The 12449-nt window shown below is 39.0% G+C and overlaps 1 protein-coding gene across 1 annotated transcript in view; it reads right to left on the minus strand.

Moving 5' to 3' along the window:
• RBM33 (RNA binding motif protein 33) overlaps positions 1-12449 on the minus strand; it is a 95169-nt gene that overhangs the window by 37361 nt on the left and 45359 nt on the right. The window contains exons 10-11 of the mRNA XM_074157636.1: positions 2170-2329; positions 961-1325 (exon numbers count right to left, since the gene is read on the minus strand). Coding sequence (XP_074013737.1) covers positions 961-1325; positions 2170-2329 — 525 coding nt within the window. The remainder of the gene's footprint in view (positions 1-960; positions 1326-2169; positions 2330-12449) is intronic.

Below are 12449 nucleotides of genomic sequence, written 5' to 3' on the forward strand. Positions count from 1 at the left end.
CTGACAAAACCACCACTAAACCATGTCCCTAAGCACTATGTCTGCCCGTCTTTTTAATACCTCCAGGGATGGTGCCTCAACCACTTCCCTGGGCAGCCCATTTCAATGTTTAATAACCCTCTCAGTGTAAAAACTTTTCCTAATATCCAATCTGAACCTCCCCTGCCATAACTTGAGGCCATTTCCTCTTGTCCTATTGCCTGTTACCTGGGAGAAGAGACCAACCGCCACCTCTCTACAACCTCCTTTCATGTAGTTGTAGAGAGTGATAAGGTCTCCCCTCAGCCTCCTTTTCTCTAGGCTTAACAACCCCAGTTCCCTAAGCCACTCCTTATAAGACTTGTGCTCCAAACCCTTCACCAGCTTCACTGCCCTTCTCTGGACTCGCTCCAGAATATCAATGTCTTCCTTATAGTGAGGGGCCCAAAACTGGACTGCTGAGCACAGGGGGATGATCACTCCCCTAATCCTACTCACCACACTATTTCTGATACAGGAATACAGCTACAGACCAGGCTAAACGAAAAACAGACTATCAGAAGCTGTGCATGGTAGTTCTACACGTAAACCTGTGCAAGTCAGCAGCTGATGTGGAAAAAGAAAAACGCACGGCTTCCTGCCTTCTGTCCCCTTTTCTAATGGCTTTTAAACTGTTTGGGTTTTGGTGTTGGTTTGGGTTTTTTTTTTTCCCCCTTTTGTTCTGCCCTCCCTCCCCCCCCGACTTCAGGACTTCTCCCCGTGCAAAACACCAACACCATGTAAAGATGCTGCACAAAGCCCACCGACCACGCAGTGGTCCCCACATCCCTAAAACGTTCACCCGCTTCAAGCTGCGATTCAGCTTCCTCCCCGGTTTTGCGGGAGGCCCCCGGCTCCCTGCCGGTCCCCGCAGCCGAGCGGCAGAGGGCGCTCCCGCCCCGCCGCTCACCCCTCCGGGGCCGGGGGTCAGCAGAGCCGTACCTGCATGGCGGGCTGGGTGTGGGCGGCGAGGAAGGGCTGTCCCGGAGCCTGCAGGAACTGCTGGCGGGGAGGGATGAAGGGCCGCGGACTGGCCGAACCCGGCTGGTTGAAGTGGAGAATCCCCACGGGACCTTGAGGCTGCATGTTGGGCCGCACCGGCCGCTCCCGGGGAAACACGGGTTGCTGTCCCTGCTGGTTAAACGCCGGCCCGGGCTGGCTGAACGGCATCGGGTTTTGGGTCGGTACGGGATGGGCGCTGTTAAGAAGAGGGGGAGGTGGCGGTGGGGGGGGGCTCCGCTGCTCAAACAAGTGATGGCTTGGAAACCTTGGATCTGTGGAAATCAGGGAAGCGATTAAATGACAACCTGCCTGAGACACAAAACACTTGCGAAACATAAAGCTCTATCCTGATTTGGAAAAGCAAGCTGAAATCTGTAGAGAGCAAAATTGTAAGGGGTATTTTAAGAGCTACCTACGCCTCAAGGTTACGTCCCTCTTGCTTCTGCCACTTGTGTATAAAAGGAATTGATGCTTGAAAGACCAGCACAGCTGGTAATTCACTGGAATTAGCAATACCTTTTAGAAATTCTACTTTAATGAAATCAATGAAGGATTCCAGGGATTATAGTTTATACCTCACAAGAACTCAAAAAAAGCTGGTAACATTTGCTGTCCAGATACTTAGCCAATTTTTACATATTTTGTGTAAAACGTCTGTAACATACATTATATATACACATATTAAGTATATATGATATATACATGTATCTATATATACAGACTATATATTTTGTTTGCTATGCTGTATCATTTTAGCTGATTTCTTACAGTACACAAAAAGTCCAGATGGTTTAAAGAGTTACTAGTGGAGACCAAAGCATATGGAGAGTACTCGTCATCTAGAACATAACTAATCACAACAACTTTATTGCAACAATCACTTAGATACTAATTTTATTCTGTATCTGTATAAATCAATTGTATTATTGATAGTATTCACAGTCGGAGACACAAGATTACATCAAGGAAGGAAAAAGATAACAGACTACTGTGGTTTTTGGCATATACCGGTCTGGCTACATCAAACAGATCTTGGGGGTCTTCAGGTTCTTCTGAACACTTCCATGTTATTATATGATCCGCACTTACACTGCGGAGCCGGTTTACAAAAAGTGGATTTTGTATGTTAATGGCAATGCAAACGCTTACCTGCTATGAAGAAAGGATCTCTTTCCTGAGGAGGTGGAGGAGGGAGTGGTGGTGGAGGTGGTGGTGGCCCTCTCCACTGGTCCTGGATTGGCAGCCTTGGGGCTTGGGAGAAGCTGGTAGGAACTGGTCCAGGCGTATGCTGCTGAAAGTCTGGAGGGCCCTATTTAATAAGGCAGAACTAAGATTAAGACTACCATCCAGGAATTCATCTATTGCCTGCTATAACTTTTTCCTCTTAAAAATACAATTGCTTTATGAGTTCTCTTCTATCATCAGTACAAATTGGCAGCCCTTACCGAGTCATTCTTTCACAATGGAAGAGATATTAAACCCGAGTACAGTATCTTGAAATGAATTCACGATGTTTTAATAATCACTAGCACCGCAGGAATGCCATTTCTTCTCAAGCTTATTGAAATCCGTGCAATTATTGACCTTCTTTCCCATTAATCCAAAAAAATCTGAATGTCTACTTTAGAAGACATTCCTGACATTTATCTTCTTAAACCAAGCTATTCTTCGCCATCAATTTAGTACAATGTAAGCTACAAAAGCAAAGCAGCTTTACTTAAAAAAAAAAAAAAAAAAAAAAAAAAGGGAGGGGGAGACAATTTACGGCATCCCAAAAATTAAAGAAATCATCTTTCAAAAAGAAGTAACAGGAGAGTAACACTGTCTATTCACAGCTTAGCATCTGAAAGCGTAAGGAAGAGTGCAAAATTATCTTTCCTCCAGTATTTTTTTTTTTTAAATGTAAAGTGAGCCTTTACATATTGCAGAAAGCATGATGTTAATCCAAATGCAGAACTTAATAGAAGCCACACTTAATTGAGTAATTCACACTATTACCATTTTTTCTTTTACATCAGAAGTTGGCAAAATATGTTGGCAACCTCTGGTAACTGGAAGAAGCTATGCCTCACACAAATCATTACATTAACAAACATTTCCTTAGTATGTGCAAATAAATCAAATATGTAATGCAAAATAATCTAAGAACATCCTTATTTTCCTCTTTACATGTATCCTGAAATCAGTGGTGGCATCTATTCTGCCTATGTTTGATGCTCATCTTAAAGCTTAAAACTTGCCACTGCTGAAGACAAGCTTCCCAAAACGGATTTCAGACCAAACGCTCTCTCCTAGACTGAAACATCGTCTTCAGCAAAGGACCAAACCACTGAGTTGCAGTGGCTTATCATTTACCTATTAAACTGCACGCACAGTCTCACTCTCTCCTATTTGTACCGCAAAAATACTAGCATCTTCGGAAAAGATGCAAAAAGCAAAAATGGGTATTTGCCCTGGAAGCTGAAGTCTACTCACTACTAAAGTACCACAAGACAAAGCTGCTTCACCCCCTTTTACCAGCGCAATACAACTGTGATTGGCAAGGCCCAAGCAAGTAGATGAGAGGCACTGAGGATCACAGTCATTATTAAATCTGCAGCCTTCTTGAAAACACCTCAGTGGGGGTATGTGAGATACTAAGACCTCTTACTTGGAAGCAATACTGTGACTACTTATTTTATGTCATTATACAGCCATCAGCTGTAAATACTTTATCATTCCTAGAGATTAAAGGGTCTATATCCCATTGCCAGCGCTCTGAGTCAGCCAGTCTCCTGTGAGTATTTCATTTAGTGGAAAGACATTATATTACACTCAAGCATGACAGTCATCAGAACATACACACTGTTTGTAGGAGCTGCTACACTTCTGCAAGCGAACAGTTACCAACAGAAAATATTCTTCCCACCTTGGAAGAGAGTAATGCCTTCGAATTTCACAGGCCACCTGCAAACAGCAGCAGCTGGAAGAAGAGGGAGCTACTTGGAAGGGAGAAAGCGACATTTATTTGTCCCATCAAAATCCGTTCAGGTTGAGCTGAACAAGGCTGTTCAACTACATTGCCCTTCCCTGGTGTGGAGCAGGACAGCGCTGGCCGGCTGCCAAAAGAGCAACTGAACACAAACCTTGAGGACCCTGACCCTTCACTCCCAAAACGCACCTCTACCGTCACTGCACGTAGGAGCTGCCAGAGGTGCTTTTAACTAAGGTTAAATGCATTCCCTCACCTTGGAAGCCTTGGTGATAAAAGCCTATTTCTCAAAGCCACCCTAAGGAATACACAGCGCTGCTGCAAACCACACGGCCTCAAGGGAGGCACCCAGCAAACCGACTGACATTCAGCTATTAAGTTATTAGTTTATCACTGGATAATGCACAAGGTCATTGCAACAGAGGCAGGGGAGAAACCAGTTCATCAGGACGGTTTCACACAAGATGGTTTTTATCTTGCATCTTATTTACAGCACTCAGTCGCATGAGCGTATCGTGCCTGGAGAGAGAAAGCGGTCTCAACAGACAACCTGCTTTTTCCTATTTTTGGAGAGCTTGACTTGGAAGCTCTAAAATTCTCCCCGTATTTTTCTGTAGACACAATGTATGCCTATGTATATTTTTGTTATTTCTAAAATAGCCAGCGAAAAACAAATCATGTGGAAACTTACCAAAACCTGGGCTAATAAAGCATAAGTATCACTTATTCGCACCCGAGCTGAAGAACTGGCAGCAGTAATGATCTGGCTGGGATCCCTCACAGTTAAGAATTCTGGTGGGTTTTTCCACTTACTTTTTAAGTAAGGTTCCAGTTTTACTTTAAAGCTGACAAGTTTTTGAAGGTTAACAAATATTTTCTAATCCTAAAGCCAATGCTCCCTCTACATTTTTTATTTAAAGTAACATGAAGATCCTTTTTATAACCTGACAGGAACGCGAGTTGTCCCCCACCATCCCTGCCAGAGCACCTACTCCACGCACAACGGAGCAGAGGGATGGGTTTTTAAAACCTGAAAGTTTCCAAAACGGCAAAAACTACAGAAGTACAGCTGATATAAATCATGCCACAGTAAACCTGCATGCTATGCCGATAACCGAGGAAGAAATACCTACTTATTTGATCACTGACCAGGTTTTAGCATTATGCATATGACATTTTGAAGAACTACTAAAATATGACTGATCACATTTCTTGGCTGATAACCAAAGGCCAATCATGCAAAATTAATTGCAAAGACATTTGTTATTTGCTGAAAAATGAATTACCAATATTTGCTTCTAAAAAAAAAAAAAAAAAGATAAATTAGTTTGATTCTAACATCCGTAAAAAAGACCGACCTTCACTTTTTCTCTAAACCAACTTTGTTCTGCTATCCCTAAAGAGTGAAAAAAACCTCTGGCCTAAACTCTAGTTACATGGGTAAGGAGAAGCTTGCGTTTTCAGATTTTACATTGCTGAGATTTTTCTTCTGGAAAAGCTTTCAGGACAATTCCAACAGGAATTTGATTGTGTGGTGGATTAATTTCATACACTACATGTGAAACTAAAACTCTAAGGTTCAGGGTTCAGCCAGACACAAGTGAACTTTTCTTTTAGTAAGAAAGTATGTAAACTACAGTGGGTATTTTTCTAAGTTATTAGGTACTTGTCTATCATTCTGAAATACCATTACATTTTTATTAACTTTTTTCAGTTTAACAGGAATACACTAATACTACAATTTCACTTCTACTTGTGCCAAATTCTAATTATCCTAAAAATAGTACAAATTAATATAACAGTTCTCCATCACTTAAAGTTTTTGAAGATTTTGTTTTGGGGTTTGTTGGTTGGTATTTTTTGCTTAACAGTAGTCAAACTATAATTCTAGGAGTGGATTATTTTACCATTAGTGTTAAACTCTACATGCAGCAAGTATGTGCTGCTAATAACCCTCAAGTGCCTTCTGGTATTTTGTAGAAAAGACCACGCAGAGCTATTTAACTTCAAAAATTAATGAAGAGCAGGTGCAAAAGCCAGTTTTCATAATGGTCTATTTTTGATAAAAATAAGCATACTGTAACATAGATGCATAATAAATCTTTATATGCACAGTAGTTACTCCCATTTTTCATGGTTTTGCTATCTGGACAGTTTCAAATTACAACCAACTATTCAGTACATGTATCAACTAAAACTCCCTACAAAAAAAATAATTTTAGCTATTGCTTCGCCATTATTAAATCTTTTAGGAAACTTCCCTACTTAATAAATGTCAACAGTCTTCAAAATATCTATTTTCAAGTTAACAGGTTTCAACCTAACAGAAGAGAGAATTGCAAATTCATATGATAAGCCAAGGCTGCAGGATTCTACATTTCCGTCCAACATTAGGGCCAACTCTGACATTGGGGGAAAGGACAAAATATTTGTGTGCCTTTCCAGCGAGATCCCACAAGGCTGGTCCACGTTCATACAGAAATGGTTACAAAGATTAAGCTACCAAATGTCCATATGAGAAAGACCCAGCAGAGCACATACAGTAAATTTTTGGAGGAGTCTTCTCCCCTTCTCATTGTTATTGGATTATATACTAAATTAATGATAATGATGCTATCATTAATATTGAACATTTAGTATCATTATCATATTGTTTACTCACTATAAGTGCACCAAATTGCAAAAAAAGACTACTAAAATGGAATTTTTAGCTCGATTTAAAGCTAGTTGCACAAAGAGCACAGGATCAGTAAACAGTACAAGACCTGAAGCAGACACGTACCTGGCATGTCACAGCCTGGCCTCGAAGTCCTTAACCAACCAACACATACCCCTTCATAAAACTGCAACCGCTTCAGACCTGTGGTTCCTTCTGAACCACTACCTGCAGCCCTGGTGTCAATGACTATTTCAAAGACCCAAAAGAGAAACTGTAATTTTGGAAGGCTGGAGAGCTCGAGCGGCCTCTCAGCAAGGCTCTGGGTGCTGCAAGGGGACACAGCTGTGCCAATTCTCTTTTCTTCTGTGAAAACACGTCAATGCCTCAACACCAAAAGCAACATACCGAACATCAAGATATTTCTTAAACTACCAAAGAGAGTATTTTTTGCTCTGTACTTTTTCCTGTTTTTAAGGAGTATGTTTGACTATCATTTCATTTATCCTTGTGTAATTTTACTTTGAAAATTCTTACGTATCAGCTTTTTTGGAATACAAGAACTGAGGTCTAGAAGAAGGAAATTACATTGGAAATAGGGTTCTGTGTGGATTTTTAAAGAAACCATAATCACAGACATTGAAGAAATACTTCAAAGGATGAGATAAGGGCACACTGAAGTGCTACTGACAGGTATTTTATTGTCTTAGATCTTTGATTTTGTGAAGTTTACTCTGACAAAGAAAAAAAAAATGTGCCCGCTCTTCCTCCCCCACACACTGTAATTTACAGCACCTCAGATTGACATTTTTATACAATACCACATGCCTGCAGGTTGTACAATTTCCCCTTTTGCTAACTTCCATTATTCAATATAGCTAAAGCATAACTCACACCTTATCAATCACTTTTGGAAAAAAAATGCAATGCAAACTTGTGTCTACTATTCATTATAGTTGTGAATAGCTCATTGAACATGACTTTCACACACACAGGCAATCCCACCTTCTGAAAGAACATGAGATAAGGTTACTTTAATCCTTTCAAAGAACTGCACTATTTTGCCTTCCTTTTATCCCTTTAAATATCCTTCCTCGTTAAGAAATTAACATTCTCTCTCATACAATTCTTACACAAATTGTACTTTTACTTTTCTGCATCTCTTGTTAATTACATGATGTTATCTCCAATAATCTATTCATGAAGCATAGATAACTTTGGTTACCAATAAAAGAGAAAACTTAGCATAAATTGCTTAGCACAAAGTTAATCTTATAAAGCAAGGAATAAAGAGGATCTAACAGCTATTATATGACTTATCAGCTTCTCTAAAAGGGTCACTCTACTTTTTTTCATGAGACTAATTAAATACCTTAACAATGTCATTGAAACTTCATGAATCTTTCAATAAAATACACCCTGCCTCTACAACATGTTTTCATTTATTAATCTCACTTAAAATGCAAAGAGCCAGGAGAACCCCATTGACAGTTAAGCAGGGCCACTCAGTTAATTCTTCTTATATGGTTTAAATGCAAAGAATAATGACCACTATAACCTATGACAATTAAAACTATAGCCATCTGTCACAAGATGTTAATCCTCTTATTTCAGCAGCTACTAGACTTTTTGAAAAGCTTTCCTAAAATGCCTACCTTCTGGTGCAAGGAATTGACTTTTCATCCTCTTGTGTAGGAAGCCCTGCATCATAAATCTTGGATATGGTTCAAAAATTTTCAAGTAGAAATGTGTATATCCCACAAAACATTTGTTTCATAGTATTCTCATTTACTGTGTACAGCACACAGAAAGGGAAAGATTCATTGAAATTTTTATTATAAAACTTATTTTGATATTTCCTTAAATACTGAGTCTAAATGACTCAGTAGTGTCCCTGTGATGCCTAAGATAACCATGTAATTCCATCAAGATGAACTAAAACCTAGCAAGCACCATGATTTTTCCCAGTGGATTTAGTATTATAAGATGGCCTTACATAAAACTCATGCCTTAAATACATTTCCATCAAGGACAAAAACTGAAGTTCAGAGTGATCATAAAACTAAGACAATGATTGTGTGCTACCCATACATGAGTCTTTCCACAGCTTCTGCAATATATTTTCTGAGGGGAAAATGCAAGGAGAGCGCAAGTGCTGGTTCAAATATGGACTGCACAGATCCTAGTAATACAGGAACATTGAGTCTGAGAGAATGGGTTGATATTTTCCTCAATTAAGCAGAAAGCAATTTTTAATATTAAAATGTTCCACATAACTTGGACAAGCTTTTCTTTGACATTACGCAACTCCAAGAGATAAGAAAGTATGTTGGGGGGTTCACACAAGTCTAGGTCATCTGTAAAAGAAATCACCGATGTCCGATTTCCCTGTTCCCTGCCTATAAGGTCCCAAAATAGAGTTCAGCTATCATGGAAAACCAGTAAAAGCAAGGAGAGAAAGGCATGCAATCTCTTCCTATTTAATCCAACTCGTGATCAAATAGCTAAAATAAGGACACAGGCAATACAGAAAAAGAAGGATACTCCCAGCACACTAAGACAATCCTAAACAGTTCAGGAGATTAAAGCTAAAAACTAAAAGCTAAAAGATTCATTGTCTATTAAAACTATTCCTTTTCAGCAAGTTTCAGGGCATCCCCCCTAATATATCAAGCAGGGACATACTCATATTGCAAATGGAGGCAAAAATACTCCCAATTTCAGCGTGTTCTGTAAGAGAAGCCAACAAGGGAGAATGGCCCACAAGCAACCAGTTCTGCACAGGACTTGCTTTGCAGACAGGTTTCTTGAACCTCCACCTGCGCTACCACTGAGGTACGTATGTTAGAATAGGAAAATCTGCAGGATAAGCGGTCCCATTCAAGAACAATTGTCAGAAAACACCTGAAATGCAGGTGCAGGAAATGTACTGTTAACTAAATCCCAACTCCAGCTTTAAATTCCTAACAGTGCTGATGGGCAGAAAAAACATGCTCCCATCCACCCATTTTGTACGGATGAAGGAGTGTTTCCAGCAAGCAGAGATGGGCCAGAATAAGAAAGCGTGACAGGCAAGTTGTAGCAGCCTGAATGGCCTGAAGGAAGAGTAAATCCAACACTTTCAGATCAGAGCACAAAGCTAAGTAATTTCTTAGACAAAACCTAAGTAACTTCTTAAACAAAACCTAAGTAATTTCTTAAACAGGTGTTTTAAACTAATTCATCTGGAAGATTCAGTTTCACTTTACTTTGTAATTGCTTCAGGGGTGTCGAGTAGAAGAGCATGTCATCATTTTTGTTTAGTGCCCCCTAATTTTTTAAGTACAATAGAAATAGAAATTGGAGAAAAGAGTATAAAGGGACATTAGTACCATTTAGAATGATGAACTCTCCCTTGAAAGAAGATAATTTCATAATAATTTTATTTAAAGACAATAAAATCCTTCTGCATATTTTTTGTGCTGAAAGCTAACAGCTTTAGGGAAGTGTAAAAACCTAGGGACTCAAAAGTTCTGGACCGCCTCTGCTTTCAGAACTAATGAGATAAAACATCTAACAAAATTCATACCTTATCCTTGGACTTACCAGAGACTACTCCATGGAAATGTCGTTACAGCGTTTATTGACCTAGTATATCTTGGTGACCTGCAAGTCACTAACGATTAGAAACAACTCTGAGGTCAGAACTCAACTGGATCATGAATATCAAGTTCAGGATTTCTACATTACACTCCAAGCTTGAAGGTGCAGTTACAGTTAATTTAAAAACAATCTTAGAACCTCTAAGATAAATACATGCGACTTGGGGAAGATGCTTCCCTCTTTATCAAAAAAATGCTCAGATTCCTACAGAAAAAGTCAAGAAGCAGCCAGCTTTATCAAAAACAAATATCAGAATTGCTGCTAACCTAGACTTCCATCTGTATTAGAAAATGACATTTCAGACCTAGCTATTTAGTAGTTGAATTACTTGATTCCTGTTCTTTACTTCTGTAAGGAAATCTCATTTTTGAGACATTTTACACACCTCTAACCTTGCAAACACATTGATGAGAGAACTTTACATACCCAGAGCTCCAAATGTGCCTGCAGATACTACTCATGTTATGTATGAAGGCCTCAACATATTTTCCTTTTGAGTATCCGACAGTTATCCCATAATATTCCTTTAAATTACCTCATTTTATTGTAGACAGTAGTATGATACTTTTATAATGAAGCACTTTCTCCTTTCACATTCTAAAGAATTAGCAAGAACTGAAGGTGCAGAAGGTAAATATATTTATGTATTTTTTTTTTTTAATTTTGATGACACAAATGCACTGAATTATCTTTTAAAAGGACATTTTCTCAGCTCAGTGAAAATAGCTAAAACGAACTATACTATTATCTAGGACTCTGTAATATTATAATAAATATTTTAGTTCTCCATTCAGTGTTTAAACACCAGATTACTCTTACTGCATTGTAGTAGGAAGTCAATTGTATATTTTAATTGTATTTCTTAAGTCTTGACTTCTGCAAAGTATGTCTTCAACAGTGCCTAATTAATGGCTACATAGCAATATGCATAATACTTTTTCCTCTTTGCCTTGATAAAAATTTGTGCTTCACTTACACAACTTTAAAAAACTTCAAATTTCATTCATACAATTCTATCAAAAACAATATCCATACCTATATGTATGAAAATATATCTAAATAAAAAACTTTTTTACTATGAGGGTGACTGAGCAGTGGCACAGGTTCCCAGAGTGTTTGTGGAGTCTCCATACTTGGAGATATTAAAAAGCCATCTGGACACAGTCCTGGGCAACTGGCTCTAGGTGGCCCTGTTTGAGCAGAGGCGCAGACAAGATGACCTCCAGAGGTCCCTGCCCACCTCAGCTATTCTGTAGTTCAGTATTTAGCAGGTACTAAAACTGAGGTTGAAGAAAATCTGGCATCATTAACACAGAAAAAAATAAAAATTTTACAACTCTGGTTTCCTTGGCAGTGCTAAATAGCAATCACTTAAAAATGTAAATGACAATAACTACGAAATATAAACGCACAAGTTTGATTTTACTATCTACAGAGCATGTGCACACTGGAACTAGCATGACAAGTTAAAGGGTTACTGCATTTAGAAATCATCTATTTCTCTCTTATTTAATAGCTGTTACCATCATGTTTAGCTGCTGCTGCTCCTCCTGCAGATGGGAATTCATTGATATGATTAAATTTGATGGTATGATAATGTATGGTAATCGTGATTAATCAGAAGCCCACTAGCAAATGGAGGATGTTGGGTATTATGTCACCTGCATTTTAAACTGCATTCCCTCTATGCCAGGCTGACAATATTTGACAGCTGGAGGGATCTCATGCTGCATCTGCTTGCTACTACTTATAGATCTGATAAGAGAAAGTGCCCATCATTCCGTCACTATCTTAAGTGCTGTAATTATAGGGCTTTGCAGTCAAGTTGTGAAAACAGTAAGCGTTAAAAGCAAAAGCTTTTTGCTAGCTGCTGAACAAGCTCTGTCTCACATCTGTGAAGGCTATAATCTGAAAGAAATGTAATTTGATGCAGCAGTCTCATTCAAACATGATTTGCATGAAATGCTGTATAAAGCACTATCCAAGAAATGTCAATCAACACCACCTGATACCATGTATCATGTTAAATGAAAACAAAATGCTTTCTACACTACCTGTGATCCGCCACTGCTACACAGTAATAGAGTGAAAATTTCATTTACTGTTACTCATTATAGTAAAGCCATAGCTAAAGCAGAGTAATTGTGAGGAAGTAGGAGA

This window comes from Numenius arquata, chromosome 12 (assembly GCF_964106895.1).
Source record: "Numenius arquata chromosome 12, bNumArq3.hap1.1, whole genome shotgun sequence".
NCBI lineage: Eukaryota > Metazoa > Chordata > Aves > Charadriiformes > Scolopacidae > Numenius > Numenius arquata.